The sequence below is a fragment of the Vanellus vanellus genome (genome assembly GCF_965231255.1).
Source record: "Vanellus vanellus genome assembly, chromosome: 1".
Lineage (NCBI taxonomy): Eukaryota > Metazoa > Chordata > Aves > Charadriiformes > Charadriidae > Vanellus > Vanellus vanellus.
The window spans coordinates 24615501-24635022 of NC_138905.1; the positions used below are offsets into that span (position 1 = coordinate 24615501).

General features: G+C 44.5%; 1 protein-coding gene across 1 annotated transcript; it reads left to right on the top strand.

Annotated features, from left to right (window-relative positions):
• Positions 1-5830: 5830 nt before the first annotated feature.
• Positions 5831-18597, top strand: GPR37 (G protein-coupled receptor 37; the record flags this gene model as incomplete). The annotated part of the gene is made up of 2 exons (XM_082498265.1): positions 5831-6538; positions 17712-18597. 2 exons carry the CDS (start codon positions 5831-5833, stop codon positions 18528-18530), a joined length of 1527 nt encoding a protein of 508 aa, XP_082354391.1. The 3' UTR covers positions 18531-18597.
• Positions 18598-19522: the final 925 nt, after the last annotated feature.

The following is a 19522-nucleotide window of genomic DNA, read 5'->3' on the forward strand; positions in this document are numbered from 1 at the left end:
TGGTGGACACTTTCGAAAAATCAGTGTTAGGTTGAAAGCTGAAACCAGCTACCATTTAAAAAGTTTGTAAATGTTTAACCTGTGTCCATAAGACTCTTATTGCCCTTCTACATTTCTTACTGACTACAAAGTGAAAATCTTGGATAAATTTTTAAAAAGGAAAGGTTTTATTGTTTTTTCCCTGATCTGAATTTCATAGCCAGGCAAAAAAAAAAAAAAAAAATCTTTGCATGTCACCTCTAGTATTGCAGATTATTGAGACCTTTTATGTTTGAGTACTTTCTGCACAGAAACTCGTGAAGATGATCACAGGTAAAAGGGATGATGCTAACATGAGAGACTGAAATAGAATGATTTTATGAGGATAGACATGACTCACATGGCTTCACTCTCGTTGTCTTAGTCTGCGGTCTATCAAGGATACCCACTAATAACAGATACTCTTTCCCACAGCTCCACACTATATGAATATTCCCCAAGTAATTCACCTTGAAAAAAAGTATTGATGATTTCTCTCTCCAACAATCAATGTTGTTGGATATTCTATATATCGTTCTCCCTTTTGGATAAAATAGGACAGAAAACCAGTAATGCAAGTATCAACCACATTTTAGTTTTCCATGTAATATAGATCACTTGGGTTTTCATTACTAATAGTAATAGAAGGGTTGCTGGTACTTATCTTCCAAAACAAGGGTAACTTAAACAGTAAATCTATTTGGACCGTGTGATATGAGCACTGATGCTTACCCTTTAAAACAGAACTCAAACTTCAGCAAAAGAGAAAGGTTAAAAGTAAAAATATTATAATTTAAAATGGGAAACTAGACAGGAATAGCAATCTACACTCAGAAGCCATCATAAGCTTTCCTAATGGACATCAATAAATGCAGAATCAGAACAGTAATTACAAGAAATTCCCAATATTATCATTAAATTTTGAATTCCTTTTTGAATTTCAATTTCAAACTTTTCAACATTTATTTCTTATTACAGAATCTGACCCAGCCATATAAGCAACCCAATTCAACAACAAAAGTCCTTCTGTTGATTAGGGGATTTTGATCTGTCTGAAATAAAAATTCCAATGATACCACATCAAAGAAATTATGTTCTCTCTGAACGCAGATTTTTATGACAAGGTAGTACACATCAAAACCCAGTGAGATTAAGAAGGCAGTGTAAGGAAATCAGTCCTTTCTCTATAGGAAAAAAGTTGTCTTATTACCTTTCCCTAAATGAGGAAGGAGAATGGAGTCTAAGGTGGCTTAGCACACCATAGTTTAAAACCAAAAAAGAACATAAGTTATTTGGGGAAATTTACTCTTTTTCTTCTTTGTTGATGACCTGTTGAATATGAACCCTGAGGAGAGCTGAAAAGGACAGCAATAGTGCCTTCTTGCTGCAACACAGAAACATGTTCAGGCTAAGAGCATTGCTTACTCAGGTAATGAATATTGGAGATGTCAAAACCCCAACATTGCAGGCATTGAATCCCTATTTATTTCTTTATCATAGCTGAAATGTCATAGAACACCAACAAAAAAGAGTGAATGTATTTGGAAACCTTTCAAATTCCATTGTGTTATGTTTTTTTTCATGTAGGAATATGTTTATGGGTTTTCCTTTTATAGATTTTGGCTGCGAAAACATCTTGGAATTTTAGTTCCCTCATCTAACAGAGAAAAATGCTTTATTTTTTTAATGTGTTATAAATATAAATGTCTGTTTGTGGTTTGTGAGCCTATTTCTAGGCTGATGCATGAATTTGTAGAAAAACTGTCAAAACATGTACAACTCCTTTAGAAGAGAAGCACACTATGAGTTGTGAAAGCCTGACTGAACTGGAGGCTGTATCAGAATATGACAGAGTTGGAGCTTTATCCTAAAGGAAGATCTTATCAAAAGGAGTACCAACGTTATTTGAAAGACACAAGACATATGGGCTACCTCCCCAAAAAGAACCCATCAACCCACTCCGCCCCCCCCCCCCAAAACAAAATCAACTCAGAAATTATATGCACTGCAGCAAAATTTCAATTAAATATTTGAGACCAGAGAAACTGGGAAAACGCAACCTTCAGGCACTAACTTTCAGCATCTATCAGGGCAGCAATAGTAAACAGGGGACTACCATAATGGCAAATTAACTGGTTTTACAGCCAGCAAAACAGGACCTTTTTAGACTGGCAGAATTAGGTAATTATCGTGATGTGCAGATACACCTAACTCTACACAAAACTACGTCTCAATGAGGTAAGAAACTTCTAGGAAATATCATTCCTCTGATTCCTTTTGATGCAAATATTTTAGCAAGACAAAAGCCCAGAAGAACTCTTCCATCATGTCTATATAAATACATGAAGCTCTTCCATTCCAGGCAGGGTGGTTACATGACTACAAGCTACAAAATCCAATTTTTTTTTGCATGTGCTGTTCTTTGTAACAAGCCAAATACTTAACGAAGTAAGAGAAATCTGACAAAATGTAAGCAGAGAATAATAATTTACGAGACTGTTTTGTGTTTAGAAATCTATTTTCTCTATTGCAAAGCAGGTGGAATGCTGACACTGGAAAACCTATGCACGATCCAGTTCTTATCTGACCATTAAAGGATCAGTGACGTAAACCAAACACTGCTTAACCTTCTTTTTCATGATCCATATTTCTTGTAGAAGTATGCAGAAGGGCAGTATGTCTGCTGACTGCTGACTGCTCCTTCCATATAAAAGCCAGAAGCAATATTCCTCAGTATCTTTTAAGAACAAGCAGTGAATTTATCATATCTGTTTGTAATGCCCTTTGGGACTCTTCAGGAAGAAAGGCACAGTAAATGTAAGCTCATTATCATCATTAACTCCTTTTATACACCAGCTGAGCTCAGAAGAAACAAATGGGAGAAAAATATAAGAAAAAAAAAGGTAAAATATGTTTACCATTGTCCTGTTTTCCTGGTAGGTTTTGATGTGTTTTGTTTGTTGGTTTGTTTTTTTTTTTTTCATTCCTACCTTTATTAGAGAAAACTTATTATTTATTAGGAAGTCTTAAAATTAGCTTGATCATTTAGCTCCATGAGATGACACTTACATTGCTGAAGAAGAAGGACAATAAAATGGCTTGACTTATATTAAGGGACGCTCAACACAGCAGTGCCTAACTTATTACACTTGTTCTCGTAAGCTTAGAAACACCTTAACCTTCCCACGATCACACCTCACCTACATGTGGGAGAGAACAGTTTCAGGGAAAGGAAAAGCTTTCTGTTTGTCCTGTTTGTGTGTTTTCTGGGTAATCGTCGTGGCCAGGGGAATGGCACTACACCTAGGTGGGAATGGGAAAGGACTCGCTAATTTTAGCCAGTGAAAGGTCACATTTTTCATCCAAAATAATTTTCTAATCTCCTTCTAGGGTAGATGGTGTGCGAGCGGCACCTCCAGACAGCAATTTATACCACACACGTTGGACATTAATACCAGATAAATGACCTCAGGGAGGCCCTTTTTTCTCTTGGTCAATGACAAGGTCAGCCCAGGGAGAACCTTCCTCTAAAGCCTTTCTGTAAATCCTTTCTGTCACCTACTGAATCCATGCAACTGTGTTTTCACAAATAAACAATAATTAACAATTCATACGAAAGGGTCCTTTCGACACAAGTTGATTCAACCCCATCGAGAAAAAGTGGTAGTAATCTTGTCTCTGTTATTGCATCTGATTTTTTTTTTCTTTGCATGGATGCAATGTGTATTTTCTATTACTGTAGATATACATGGGTTTCTTTATTGATCATTAATAAAAAAAAAAGACAGGGCCCCAACCTGCAAGCACATCCTACGTACTTGGTATCTCAAGAATTTAGAAACTGGCCCACAAGACAAGAGTTTACAGAACTATTAGATCCATAATCCTGATTTCAGTCCCTGAAACGAGGAGCTCTGGTAGCTTTGACTAAATTTCTGATCTTTATTTCAAATGGGTTAAGTTGGGGGTGTGCGGGGGGTGAAGAACGCTTCTCAAATTGCTTTATGGGAAAAGTTTAAAACTTTGAAAACTGTTGGGAATAAGCTACGCTAAAGCTCTTAAAAATGGGAACAAGGGCAATAGAGGATCCTTAAGGCTATTTACAGTGAAATATTTATTGTATCCAACGTTGGTGAGCTAAGAAGTTACCTGAATTAAATAAAAATCAGAGAAACAAGGAGAAAGAGCTGTGAAGTTTATCTGAGTGCGCACAGGCAAGAAACAAAGCCACACACATATGTTCGAAAGAGGAAAGAAATGTAGACCTGCCTCTCCAGGCACTGAAAACGTCTGGAGACGCTTCTGAAGCTGCGAGAGAGATGCTTTGAACACCGTCTCCTTCAAGGGCACCCTTGTGCTTCATTTTGCGCCCTCATATAGGAACACCCCTTTCTCCCCCCAGCTGTGCCCCCTCCTCCCCCCCACCCCCCGCAAGGTGCCCTCACGGGCTGCTAAAAACTCTCTTCACCTTCCACCCAGACGCCGGCAGCTTCCCCCCATCCCCTCTCATCCTCCGTTCCCATCGCCCGGGATTCCCGCCGGGGTGCGAGATCTCCCCGCACCGGGGCAAGGCGCTTCCCTCGCCTGTCGCTCCCCCGGGGCCCCGCTGCCACCTGCCAGCCGAGGCAGGCGGCCAGATCCCGACACCGGGGCGCTGCCACCAGCCTGGGGACACCCGGCGGGCTGCAGAGACGCCCGGGGCGGGGTGGGGGGAGCGGCGGGCCCCGGAGCTGCGAGGGCGCCGGCAGCGGGGAAGCGGTTTCTTCCAGCGCATCCCCGCATGGACAAGCTGCGGGAGGGCGGGCAGGACTCGCTGGGCCCCCGCTCCCTCCTCCCTCCCTCCCTCTCCCCGCCGTCCGGCTCCCCCGGCGGGCGGGCGGCGCCTGGGCATCGGCCTCGGCCGGGCGGTGGATCGGCGGATCGGCCTCCGGGCGGCGCTTGCGCACTGCGGTCCGCCGCGCTCCTCGCCCGCCTCCCCGGCGCGCCCCCGGCAGCCGCGGCGGAGCACAGCACAGCCGCACCGGGCCGGAGCCGCGGGCAACCGGGAGCGGGAGCGAAGCCCGCCGCAGAACCAGCCCCTGCCGCCCCGCCACAGCCGCCCCGCTGCCCGCGCGGCTCGGGGAGGCAGGAGCAGCCCCGGAGGGGTCGGTCCCGGGGCCGCGCTCGCCCGGCGCCGGGAGCAACTTTGCCGCCCCGGCCGGTTCTCGGCGCTCTCCGCCGCGGTGCGAGTCCGTAGGCGGAGCGGTGATTAATCCCGGCAAGAGTTTTGCCAAGCTCTTAAACACCCTGAGCTGCGCGCAGCAACCTGTTTTCCCCGAGGTTGCCGGAGAGGAGGAATTAGCGCTCGCGATTATCCGGAGAGGGGGAGGCGTTTTCCGCAGGGGACCTCTCCTCACCACTAAAGCCACCAACTGCCCGCAGCGGCGGGAGGATGTGAATGGGCAGCACGGGGCCGGTGCTGCTGCTGGCGAGGAGGCAGCGGTCCCGGGAAAGGGCGGAGCGCCGGAGGGGGGTCCTCCCGGCACTGCACTTGCTACATTAACTCGGCGCGTCGGAGACGGCGACACAACTTTCCGGCTCTGCCCCGGGAGGCGACAAGAAGAGCTTCCCCGCCGCTCCGCTCGCCGCCACCCCCCCTTCCCCTCCCCTTCCCGCGACGGACCCCGGCGGCAGCGGCGTGGCGGCTGCCCCCGCCCCGGCGAGGCAGGCTGTCCCCGGGAGCCGGGCGGGCATGTCTCCCGCTCCGAGCCCCGCCGAGCGGGGGGGCCGCCGCTTCTGAAGGGGTGCGGGCGAGCCCCGCCGCCTCCCGGCCATGCAGCCCCTCCGCGCTCCCCTCGCCCTGCTCTGCCAGGTGCTGGGCGCTTGGGCTGTCTGCGCTCTGGCCCCCGCCGCGGCCGCCGGGCTACCGGCTCCCCCGCAGCGCGCCCGCTCGCCGCCAGCCCCGACGCCCCTCGCCCCGAGCCGGCGGGCGGCCGCGGCTCTGCCCGGGCGCGGAGCCCTCCCCCGCGGAGCCGACACCGCGGCCGGCGGAGCGGCGGGGCCGGGCGGCAGCTGCGCGCCCCGCGGGGCGGCGGGGGCCGGGCGGCGGCGGGCGCGGAGCAGCGAGCGCGGAACCGGCGCGGCGGCGGCGGGGAGGGGCGCGGCGGGCGGCCCGCGGTGGCTGCCGCTGAACGGCTCGGCCGGCGGCGAGGGCAGCGCCGGGGGCCGCGGGAACGCCACGGGGCGCCGCGCCCGCCTCCGCAACCCCTTCTACCCGCTGACCGAGGAGTCGTACGGCGCCTACGCCGTCATGTGCCTCTCCGTGGTGATCTTCGGCATCGGCATCATGGGCAACATGGCAGTGATGTGCATCGTCTGCCACAACTACTACATGCGGAGCATCTCCAACTCCCTGCTGGCCAACCTGGCCTTCTGGGACTTCCTCATCGTCTTCTTCTGCCTGCCGCTGGTCATCTTCCAGGAGCTCACCAAGAAGTGGCTCCTAGAAGACTTCTCCTGCAAAATCGTCCCGTACATCGAGGTAATGGCGGGGGGGTGGGGATGCGCGGGCCCCCGGCGGTCCACCCGCCCCGCAGCCCCCCGAGCAGCCCTCCCGTCCCTTCTCCGCTCAGCCGCCGGCTCCCGGTGCGGCGCGGTGTGGGTTTCCCGGTCGCTCCTGAGGCAGGGGCTGGAGGAGGCTGTGGCCGCATCGGGTCCGGCGGCACCGGGGTCTCTGCAGCCTCAGGCTGAGCGCGTCCCGCTCTGCCTTCCGCTCGCGCCGGCTCTGCCAAACTTTCCTCGCTCCTTGTGATCCTAAAAGGCGAAGAATCCCCTCAGAATTCCGTTTCAAGTTTTTTGGGCTTGTGGGTTTTTTTTGTCTTCCCCAAAGTGGAGTGATTGAGGAAAGTGGAAAGAGGGGTGACAGGGGATAGGGTGTAAAGAGGTGATTGTAAAAAGGGGCCATCAATGTGATTTATGAGCTCTTAATTTCTACTCCAGCGTTCGAATCTCACGCTTATTTATTTGGCTTATCTTTATTTAATAATAATAATAATAATAATAATAATAAATGACCCCAACTCCATTTAAATCGCAGCTTCTTGGCAGCTGTTGAGAGGCTGTGTGAAAGGAGCTGCGAGCCAGCTGGCCGCAGCCCGGCCGGCAGCGTTCAGGTTGTCCGCTTTATTCATTCACTGGAACTGAACGCTGAGGCTTGTCGGTAGGGTGGTAGCCTGTAATTCTGGCTGGCTCTGCTGTATTCCCAAAACCTTATGTTCAACATTGCTCTCTAACTGAAAGCTGAGGAAATAACTGTTGATTCTCTTGTCCTAAGAGTGAGATATTAGGGGGAACAAAAAAAAACCCCACAACCGCAAAACCTTCCCCAAAAACACCCCTCCCAAAACCAAACCCAACTTGCTACTAACAGAGAGAATATCAGTTTCAACAGCATGTTAGTATACAGTAATACATAATTAACTGACAGCTGATATTTTTAAGTGTTTAGAAAGATGTGTGACGTGTAGCGGCTAAATTGCCATTACTTCCTTCATATGTGATATACTTCATTACTGATGGCATTGGACAAAGGGTGGAGCTGTGCGACACTTAGCTGAATTCAAGGCCGGTATTATACCACTACGTTTGAAAAACTCACAGTACACTTAATCGATTTGCATTTAAGAAGTCACGAAGGAGTAAATATGTATTTGTTGAGAAACTGATAGTACTACGAGCTTTTAAAATTTCTGAATGGGGTTATGGTGCTAGTGTGTTAACCAATTAAATAAGTAGTACTGTGTCAGTTAAAGCGTAACCATTTCAATTAAAGTGTTTTCAGGACTTTCCTATACTAACATTTCATGCTTCCTAACCTTTTTTTGGTGCATCCACATACAAAATAGAAATGATTCTTTGTAATGCTGATTCTAATTAAAGATCAGTAGTTGAAATTACTTTGCATGGCCACGCTGTTCTTCAAAATTAGTTGCTTATGCTGTGCAGCTTTAGGCACTAAAGAGTTTGTCAAACTGAAAGTAGCTTATCTGAAATGTAGTTGCCAAAATTCAAAACTGTGGTCCTGAAAAACATTTGGCTGCTGCTATCCCCCCTTTATACTTTAATGACACCTTATTTTTTCACTTCAAAGTTCTGCAGATGTCTAGAGTTGAAGTCTTATTTAAGAACTGGCACCAATCCAGTCACGAGGGACCAGTAGCATGGTGCCTGTCTTAGGCTTAATTATTACTGGGGTCTAAAAGTGAAACATTCTCCTCGTCCCTGAGGAAACTTAATTAATTCATATCTAAGGTACAGATCTAAAAAGATATAGCCTCGGGGTTCTGTGTTGCTCCCAGAATTGTATATTTTTCATTCAGTAGTCGTTAAATATAATACCCATGTACAGAAAGTATATTTATCACTCCAGGAGCACTAAGTAAAAGGCTGGATTTCCCCCTCCTTTGTAAACTGCAGCCATGAGTGGTGGATATTGAACACCACTAGTGGATTGTGCTTCTCCATAGCTTGTCTCAAGCTTGGCGAGGAGGACTCTCTCTTGGAAGTCAGGATTTAACCCCTCTGAGATGGAGGAGAGAGTTGGAGCAAAGTTTTGCCACTTTCCAAATGTTGTTCTAACCTCACGGGTGTTATACAGAGGTGCTGACGCCACCGGGGGCAATGCAGATGTGGAGCATGTAATGAAATCTGCCCCGTCAGCAGCTGCTGCTCCATGCTCTGTCAAGGACTGTTCACAGCAGTGCGCTCATCTGATGGCTGAGGAACACTGTCTTCTCCCTTGTTGTAACTCACCTGGGCAGGCTCATCCCCTTCTCACACAATGGGAGAAGGATGAAGTCTTCTTAGCATCTTGAGCGGAAAGCTGTAGGCAGCTATCTTCAGGAGAGGTTTCCCGACCTTCTTGGAATACAAATAGAAGCATCTTCCTGAAGATGGACAAATTTTAAGCTGTTGTCTGTGTTTTCCTGTAAGTTTGTCTAGCGTTTTATTCTTCTAAGTGCCTCTTCGTTCCATGCTCAACTTCTCTCTTTTTGCATGCCAGTTCTCCTCATACACTGCTTAGGGAGCCACATGTCTCACCCAGAGTTGTAGATCCCGAAATATCTCACTTTCTAGCATCGAAGACCCTTATTGGACTGAGCCCTCTGTCATACCAGCTTGTACTTTCAGAACTAGGGAACAGGGGATGTCTCATTATCCCGAGCAAGTGATGTGGTGATTACAGCATTTTAACATAACTCAAGCATGCTTTTTATTGTGTTTGGAGGTTTCAAGTGATCCCAGTGAGGAACCTTGAGTTTTCTTAGCTTTGCCTCTTGTGGCCAATTGTTTTTTATTTGTGCTGTTTAATGGGTATTGTGCAGAATTTCAACAAAGCATCTGTTGCCAGTGATAACACATATGCACACAGTCTGGGGAGAATGTTTTATGGTATCTTCAAGCACATTTGTACAGGTAAATGCTGAGCTTCGAGCAGTAGAAGGTCTCCACTGTATTTAATTTAAAAGGCAGTTTTCCCATACCTAATAAAGATCTGCTGCGACCAAGTACATTAAGTAGTCATTTCAGCCATATATTGTATCACAGTCTGGTCACTTCTAAGTACCTTCTAAAACTATGTCGTGGCTGTGCTTGCAAAAGCAATGCAGTGCACATGACTGAGGCAGAAACTGAGTAAATGAATTCTTCTGTGCTTCTCACGAGGTCTTTAGGTGATGACATTATAACTGCTAAGGAACAAAGCTGGAAAGACAGATGGTTAGTAGAAGTGGATGAAATTATCGCCGTCAAGAACTTCACTTGACCCCGATGATGGCACTGTCCTGGAGGAGCAGTTTTGAATGCACCGAGAGGGAATTAAGATGGGAATTAGAACAACTGGGGCAGCTACCCTGCCCATAAGGGTGTGAGGAGATGTGCTTCCCCTGTGCAGTTTTAATCGTCTACACAGCAGTTCTTAAAATTTTGCCACTTTTCTGCAGACGGTTGAGAAGTCTAGCTTTAGGTGTGCATGTCTAAGTGTTCACTTGCACAACATGTTTATGTTGTCTTCCATATACTTTTCTCAGTATTGCTCAGAATCAGGAGATACAGGGTAAACGACAATACAAAGACAGTGGGTTCAACTAATTGCTGTTGCTCAAACCCTGCCAACGTGGAACCCTTTTCGTTTTGTTTAAGCACACCCAGGCTTTTCAGCAAGAGGACTAGGGTAAAAAAAAAAAAAAAAAACAAACCAAAAAAGGGAGTACAGAACAATATATTTCCAGTTCCCCTACTTATAGATTTATGCTAGGCCTTAATAGAAAGAAATGTGGGTGTAGACAAAATCAGTAGTTTTACTGTGCTTCTAAATATTTCACAGCTGTTAAATATAACAGTCCCGTGAAGCAGCATTTTTATTTTTTTATTTTAATGCTGGAAGCCAATAGTGAAAAGGTGAAGTTGTTTAAGGCCCAGAGCAGCTTGCTCAAGATGACAAGTGGATTGTGTCAACTAGGACAAGAAACTATCTTTCGGGCTCTAAAAGGAATCTTGCTTGAGTTGCGTGCGTTCTGCTCTCGGAGGTTACTCTGGAAGCTTGATGAGTTTGGGGGGGGTCGTTGGAAGTAGGCATCGCTTTCTATGCCGGCAGATTGAGACAAGCTACTTATAGCGGAGTAAGGATTTAGAACCGGGGAAGGGTCTGGAACGAGGGTTTGCAGAGGCTGAATTAGCGTCTCGCGCAGCCCGGCGCAGAGCGAGAAGTCGCTGAGGCCAGTGATGGAACTCAGCCCCGTGCCCAGTGCTAATAAAAGTGAGCCCCTCTGCCTTTCTCATACCCCCCACAAAGAAGAGAAAGACAAAGTTTGCGATGTCCTCATCTGGACCAGATGATGCATACGAGACTGGCGTGTGTCTGGAGCAGGCTGACAGTGAAAGCCTCTGAAATCCGATGCCCGGTTTCTGCCTGTGCTTTTGGCAATCCATCTGTGGCATCACTCCTGCTTCTGGTGGGTAACTTCCAGCTCAGGAAAGCTATCGCAATCAGTATTCTTAGTGGAAAGCATAAGGATTGATTTGGCCTGGAATACAAATTACTCTCTTTCCCTGGAGCTGACCCTCCAGGGCAATTTGAGGTGAGTTTTTTTCCCCTTTCTCTCTTTGACTTGGTAGATGCAAGTGAGAGATGCAGAGAAAGCGGCCGTTCTCTGCCTGTTCCAAAGCTGTCAGAAAAGATCCTTATTTTCAGTTTCACTTCAGGGAAGCAAATACATTTTTTATGGGAGTTTATAAAAGCTGTGTATTATCTGTCTTCTCTGCATCTTTTGTTGTGTGGCATCTCCTTTCTGTCTCTTCTTTGGCTCCAGTCAGAGCTACGCTCCCCAACCTCCAGGAAGTCCTCTGGGTCGTAGACAGAGACCCTCAGAGGGCTTTGTCATTTCAGAGCATCACACCGAGAGTTTTCTGGGGCGATGGCTACACGTGTCTTTTACTGAGCAGACTATCTTCAGCACTTATCACACAATAAATAATTACTTAAACCAGAAGTGTTAATATATCTCTAGCCTTTAGGTGTTAATGGCATGATGATAGTGGCCACCATGTTGGCTGTCCTGTCAGTCTTTCCCTCCTCTGCAAACCCTGTCCTTAGCGGCTTATAAGTTGTCCATAAAAATTTGCTTTTGGCTTAAACTTTGCATGTGGCATTTCGGCATGGAAACGAATTTGTGTCAGACTAGGTTTAAAATTGGGTCAGTAATATTTAAGTTGCATACGCGTGGAGAGAAAAAGGCAGCATCTGGTATCCCAGCACCATTGCCTCTGCTCTGAGCGCTGAGATGTCATTTCTCCATATGACAGGATTTTTCCTGCAAAGGAGGAAGAGGCAGATTTTTAGCAGCAGTTCCATGTTGTTAATATTAAGAATTAGTGCAGGAGTCCCTTGTATAGCGTGATGAGAATTTGATCCTCAGTGCAGAATGACATTCATTTATTTATTTAAAGAAAAAAAAAACAGTAAATTTAATTTACTTATATGGTAGCATGGTAGACTTCAAACAGGAAAACGAACAAAAATTAAATCCTTTTGTGTTTTGCAATTTTTCCGTCCCTCTGGATAAGCATGTGGTGTACTAATGAGTATTTCCAGTGCCCTGGTGGTCTGGTTGGCTTTCACTTCCAACAGAATTCAAGAGCAGCTCTTGGAAGTAGATTCTGATTCTGAGCACTATTACTCTTAGGTTATACAGAAGGATAAGAAACACACAAAGCATATGTGCTCTACGTCTCCCTGATACGAATATTGATAGTACTACAAAAGAAACGACTGTATTGTACCCGTTGTTGGGACACGTGTGTGGGACATCTCTACGACAGTAGTTTCCAGAATTACCATCCTGTCTTTTAGGTAATTAAGGTGATGTAGATTTTCATCCAGGAGGCTTTGCTAAATGTCAGAGGGGTACCCTGGCCCCAGTACCCCTTAGCTACTTCTGCTGCACCACAGTTGTGTTTCAACTGAGTGACCCTTACCTATTTTAAAGCATAAAGCCGTTAATGTTTAATAGCACTTCATGTAAGAAATATAGATATATTCTATTTTTATATATATATTATATTTCTGTTCTTTTATAGTAATGACTGTCATTCTTGGGGGTTGGGTGTTTTGGTTTTGTTTTGGTTTTTTTTTTTTTAATTGATAGAACAGAAAGCAGAATCTAGATAAACAATTACATATTTTTTTTCCAATGGGATGACCTTTTATTTTGTGGTAGTCCAGTCTTATTACTGGACTCTGTACTGTAAGTGCAGAGTAGCACAAAACAAGTATTGCATACTAACTTTGTTTATTTATCTTAGGCAAAACTGACAAGTCTGCAAAAGGCACCATGGTATGTTGCATTAACATGCTCTAAAGCTATGAAGTTTGATGTGGATATAGAACAGCCATAACAAGATGATAGACTGTAACGGCTTGGGGGAAAAAAATTAGTCATTTATATGATATAATAGGAATGGATATAAAGAGTCTACAGAGCGTCACGGAGAGCTCAGAGATGGCTTGGCTAGTAGTCATCGACCTTTTCTGTAGCTCAGGTTTCCTGTTGCAATGGGTAAAGGTTTTGAATACCCCTCCTGCTTTGTAACAAAGGAAGGAAGAGTGCCATGTAGTTTAAGAAACTCTGTGTTATCAACATAAAATACATTCTGTCTTAGAAAATCCGGCTTCAGCTGGTAGAAGCAGCCGCTTCTTGTAACTCCTTTCTTTTATCTTGTTCCGTATAAACTCAGTCTACGTTGTATCCCCACACTTCTCCATCAGAAGGCGTGCTCGATGCCTGAGATGATTAATGGTCCCTCTCACTTCCATCCTCGAGTTGCTCATGGCTGGTTGATTCCCATTCTGTTATAGTCACTGTCCTTCGGCTTAAGTAACTTTTGTATCTCAAGATAGACCTATTTGTAGATAGCAGCAGTATCACTTCTTGGTCTTCATCTTACTGGATCGAGTAACCCAACCTCCCTTTTGTATCCACTCACAGATTTTGGTCTTCATTGACTGTTTTACCCAAGTCACCTTTTCTGATCTTGTTTCTGGTTTTGTTTTCATTGCCGTTCTCTAGTCAAGCAAGAGAGAGGATTATTCCATATTTCCACTGGCATTGCTCACCATACTACATCTGCACCGCTTCCCTGGTCAGCCAGAGGCTCTGCTCCTAGAGGCCAGGGCCAAGAGCTGTGGGACCTCAGCCAGAAGAAGAAGTAGGACAGGCCGGGGAAGGCCTGGGAACATTTTGGTACTCGTTAAAGTTTGTGAAAGGGGAACGGCTATGTTGGAGGAACGGAGAGGAGAACTGATGCAATTAAGCTGAGCATTTCATGAGTTTACTGTTCTCTCTGGCCTCAGTTCCCCAACTGAGTTTTGACACAGTTGACTAACAGCTGGTGAGCTAATGACCAAAGGTTTATGCAGTGTCTCGAAGGAGCATCACAGTGCCCACGAACATCCCTGTCAATGCTTTTAAAGGAGCAACAGTGTTAAGGGACTCTGTTGTAACAGTAATGTCTTCTTTAGTGCGTGTGTGCTGTAGCTGGTGATCCCTTCAGCAGTTCTCTGCCCAAGTAGTGTGGGCACCTCCTCAAAGCAGGGGTTACTTTACATTCCGAAAGCAGACCGGTGGTCATTTATTTAGAAACCTGGAGACTTTTCTGATACCATCTAGTAAAAGAAAGATGTAAACTGGTGTCATCCTGAATGTCTAGGGGATGAAGGAGACTCTTCATAGGGAGCATATGGAAATAAATCAGACAACTAAGTGATGATCAAAAACTACGGAGCCTGACTTGCCCTTGCCTTGCCTCATTTCCTGCTGGGTTGTTGGAATTAAGACTGCAACAGCATATCAGCATAGCAGAAACTCGGCTGTTACAACAAGAAGAGCACCATTAAACTCCATGCTGCTTCGCACCAGTTCAGGATTTGTCAATTAGTCCTTTACCTACTCGCCATCAAATTAATTATCTTCGTTCTGTAGTTATTCCAGGGCAATGTAACAGATTAAAAAGGAAACTTCTTTGGCTTCTTCCACATTTTCAGCTTAACCCTAATTATTAGTACGACTGGTATGAAGAAACGCCCCTGAACTGAAATTGTGTGAACAGGCAGAATGCGTGTCCCAGTTCTCGCCCCCGTAGGCTGTGAGCAGCGCCCACTGATGTTGCTGGCTAGTACTCGCAGCCTGCGATGGGGGGTAAGTAATCACACCCTTACGTTGCTATACTGCCTTTAAGCAAGTCAGCTGGAGTGAATCCCTGTTCATCTGCTTGGGAGCGTGTGTTTTTTGTGAGCTTTTCCGTGGCGTTACTCGCTCCGTTAACCTACAGAAAGTAGGAAACCGTTGCCTGTTCCAGGGAAACACTAGTTTTGTTCAGCTCGTTTCATCAGTGAATCCACGGGAGAGTTTTCAAAGCCGACTTCCGCTGTTCTTAGTCGTTTCCTCTTGCTCTATTTCACTGTCTTAAACCTCCAAGTTGTTGGTCAATTAATGTGACAGGAGCCCCGTAGGTTATGTTTGTTCATGGTAGACGTGTCTTCTTTCATTAGTCCAGCCTTAACAGCTGCAGAGTTCTAATGTCTTCGCCGCTGTGCAACAGCCTGTTTGCAATGAAACGCTAAAGCAGTAAAAGCGTGTGCGTTGGGGGCGGGGGGAGAGGCTCACGTAAGAGCTGAGAGGGGAAATGTTAATGTACAAATGTACAAAACCTCAGATTTTGCTTCTGTTCTGCTGAGTTTTATTTTGCTCCTTATTCATTCCCCAGTCTCAGTTATTTATTTCCCTGTCTCTCCCGTAATTGTAGGGAGCTGAGTCCTGACCCTTTTGTTATTCAGGTTGGATGCTCTGGCTTAAGGTTTTGCTGTCACTCTAAGGAATTTGAAGACTGCGCGCACATTTAAATGTTTTGGAAACAAAGTCGCTAGTCTGGAATTTAAAAATCTGGCTCTCAGCAGTGATACATAAAAATCATCTTTCATTAGCTAAGTTCATCGCTGTTCATTAAGATTTCCCTGTAACTGTAATTTTTCTTTAATTGTTTTTATTTTTTGCTGTATTTACCAAGCTTTCTTTGAATTTTGTCAGACAGTTTAACTTCCTAAATCAATAGATTTGCCTATTAAAAATGTTTACGGTACTGCTTTGTCATCATTAAATATTCCTACAAGTTAATTAGTAAGAGATTGCATCTTACTCATCTTTTAGGAAGCTGCTTCAAAGAATTCCCCAACTAAGCCGGTGCCTGACAGTTCTAATCCCAAGTGCCTAATATTTTTCAGTGATATTCAATTTTAGCAATCTGATATGGCCATTAAATATTGAAGGCCAAAATTAATGATAGACTTATATAATTGTGCATAATTGTACTATCTATCTTTGCAGAACTTTTTACAGGAGATACATAAGCAGGAATATTTCAAAATTATTATGGTGTAAATCAGAAAGTGTTTTTTAAAATGTACAGATATGAAATTTAAATATATCATTGCACATCATATTTGGGTAAGCAAAAATTATAGTGAACTGCCTACTGTTACCCTAGATTTCCCAGTTAATTGCCCAGACATAAGGTTTATTCATGATAAAAGTAAGCATTCTTTAAATTTATTAGCAATAGTATTTAACAGTTTCTTTTCTTTAGCATCAACACATTTTCAGCATAACAGAAGCACACAAACCCAAGAAAATAAATGAATTAGAATGCAACAGGGCACCTAATCTTTCTCCAATTGAAGCTAATGGGAGTTCTGCTTTGAATTTGAACTGAAGTTGAATATATTGGAAATGGGATTAGGCCAAAATGTATATTCTTCTTGCAATTTTGTTTTTAGGAAATTTAATTATAAACAGGATAAAATGCTAGGAAATTATGCTTTGTGACAGTGCAAGACTTCTATTCATGCATAGAATGATGGTTATTAAAGCTCGAGAACATATGCACTGCTCTGTACTTGCTCCTTACAGTATATAATTGAGAGCTCTGTTCAATCCATCTTTAAATCATTTAAACAACAAAACTTCTGCCATTTCTCCCGGCCTTCAGTACGTGATCCTACAGGATGTTTCCTATGAAATTAGGCCTAGATTTTCCTGTGATTTTTTCCTAAATGAAATGTTGAAGATAGATTCTTAAAGCCTAACTATTATAGTCAAGATAGTTTTTGCACAGGCTCTGAAAGTCTGAAGATTTCAGATAGTTTCTTTGAACCCAGTACAGGATGACTTGATGTGCCTACATCCCATCAAAACTTCACTTAAAAGCTCAAGTCCACCAAATCAGTTGTCGGGCCCTACTGCATTCAGTAGATGCCTAATCTGCAGGGTTCCTAAATTTGGTAGATATGGAAGGTTTTGATGTTACGATCCCCTGCATGCTTGATGAACATGTGATGTGGGTGTCAGTTGATACCTCTGCTGAAGGAAGACCCTCCCACTTCTCCCCTTTTGACTTAAATTCCAACCCCTGTGATGAAATGGCTCTTTCTGAAAAACACCCCTTAGAAAAATAGGGGGGAGGGAGGCCGTTGGTTTTGCACTTGGTTTTGGTCAGTTCCCCAATTTTTTTCCACCCAGTGTTGCACAGATGCTTGTGTGGGCCTCCAGGAGAGGATGACACCGAGCTAAAATAAATATTTGTAGGCAGAAAAACAGAAGGACATACTTTCTTGGGATGCGTGCTGGATGGTAGTTCAGCAAACACTAGAAGCTAAGTTCTGTCTGTGATGCTTCTTTTGATGGTACTCAGCACCATGGTGCTTAATTGTCTCCTACGCTGATACCCCTAAACTAGATTTTCCTTTGCCTTTGTCAGTCAAGAGGCTGGACTTGACTGGTGTTTCGGAGTACAAATTGAGCTCTCTTTAACTACGAAAGAGTATAAACCTCTTCCAGGGAACAGCTCAATGGTAGAAGCCTTCATCCAATGTACAAGAAATTAATTCCCTCTTTGGCCTGAGTGAGCTCAGGCCTTAGTCTTCTGTCTCTAAGAAGATTGCCATCAACAGGGTACCAGAGGACTTCTGAAGGAGATGGAGTTTTCCCACTCTTCACTGAATAACAGACTGTACCCTCGTAGCTGTCCTTTTTTCCTTATTTTTTTTTTTTTTTTTTTTTCAGACAGCACCCGTATTAACTTGCATTCCCTTTTCTCCTTCCCAGGTGGCCTCTCTTGGAGTCACCACGTTCACACTCTGCGCCCTCTGCATCGACCGATTTCGTGCCGCCACCAACGTGCAGATGTATTACGAGATGATCGAAAACTGCACCTCGACGACGGCCAAGCTGGCCGTCATCTGGGTGGGCGCGCTGCTGCTGGCCCTGCCGGAGGTCGTGCTGCGCCAGCTGGCCAAGGAGGACCCCGAATACAGCGGCAGCCCGCCGGGGGAGCGCTGCGTGGTGAAGATATCCACCGCGCTCCCTGACACCATCTACGTGTTAGCTCTCACTTACGATGGGGCGAGACTCTGGTGGTACTTTGGCTGCTATTTTTGTTTGCCTACCCTGTTCACTATTACCTGCTCCCTGGTAACCGCGAGGAAGATCAGGAGGGCCGAAAAGGCTTGCACAAGAGGGAACAAGCGACAGATTCAGCTGGAAAGTCAGATGAACTGCACAGTGGTGGCTTTGACCATTTTATACGGGTTTTGCATCATTCCCGAAAATATTTGCAACATTGTGACTGCATATATGTCCACAGGAGTCTCTCGGCAGACTATGGACCTCCTCCATCTCATTAGTCAGTTCCTTTTGTTCTTTAAGTCCTGTGTTACCCCAGTTCTCCTTTTCTGTCTCTGTAAACCTTTCAGCCGGGCCTTTATGGAGTGTTGCTGTTGCTGCTGTGATGAATGCATCCAGAAGTCTTCAACAGTGACGAGCGATGACAATGACAATGAGTACACCACAGAACTGGAGCTCTCCCCTTTCAGTACCATCCGTCGCGAAATGTCCACTTTTGCCTCCGTGGGGACTCACTGTTAATTGACCTTAGGACTTTAGTTCCTATATCTTTTCCTTTTTTCTTTCTTTCTTTTTTTTTTTTTTTTTTTTTTTTACTTCGTGCTTTTCTTCTTGAAGCGAAATACAAGAAAAAAAAATCATTATTGAAAACTACTCTGGAAACCAATCTCGCATATTAACAGTCGTGCTTTGGAAAATAATTTGTTTGGTTATTCAAATGAAAGAAAGAGAGAGAAGGAGAGCCAGCACTCAGTTTTAAATCATGGTATTTTGTATGGTGCTAGGATTTCATTGGTTGGGGAGGAGAATACATATCAATCCACTTTTATTTAATTCCATAGTATTTTCTTTTTGTAATCACTGTAAAATGATTCTATAGACATTGTGGGTTTTGCAAGATGTTTCATGTCAAAGATGTGGTGGAAAGTATTTGAAGGTAGTTTTAATCCAATTACTGTACACTATTGTGAGAGGACTTGGACTTCAGAAAATTTATAAAGTAGCATTTAAATAAATGAGGTTATATTATTTAACTTCATTGTCAACCTGCATTTAACAAGGACACCTATAAGTAGTATTAAATTCTTTTAATGGGTGAAAAAAAATAATCTTTGCTTTGCGTAAAATAATTTAAATGGCCATATTTAATTTACCGTTTGTGTACTTACCCTTGGAGGCTATAATTACAGTGTTTAAGAAGATGGTTATAATGGTATTAGATTTACATGAGTGGTTTTTTTAATCTATATTATGAAGGTTCAATGTGCCTCATTGAAAATTTCCTTCTTAACCTGCAGGTGTACAAAACCTGAGTTATTTTGTACTTCTTAAGAAGAAAGATTTGCTTTCTCACTAAATTTTGTCTTGTGTGGTTTCAAAATCAAGTTTCTTTCCAATTTGTTATTGGTTTTACATTGAGATTGTGTCCTCAGTCTCTGTATATATAGCTCCTAATGGCTTCAGTGAGAGTCCCGTTGCAGAAGAAGGCGTTCATTTGCCAGAGGTTTGCTGAC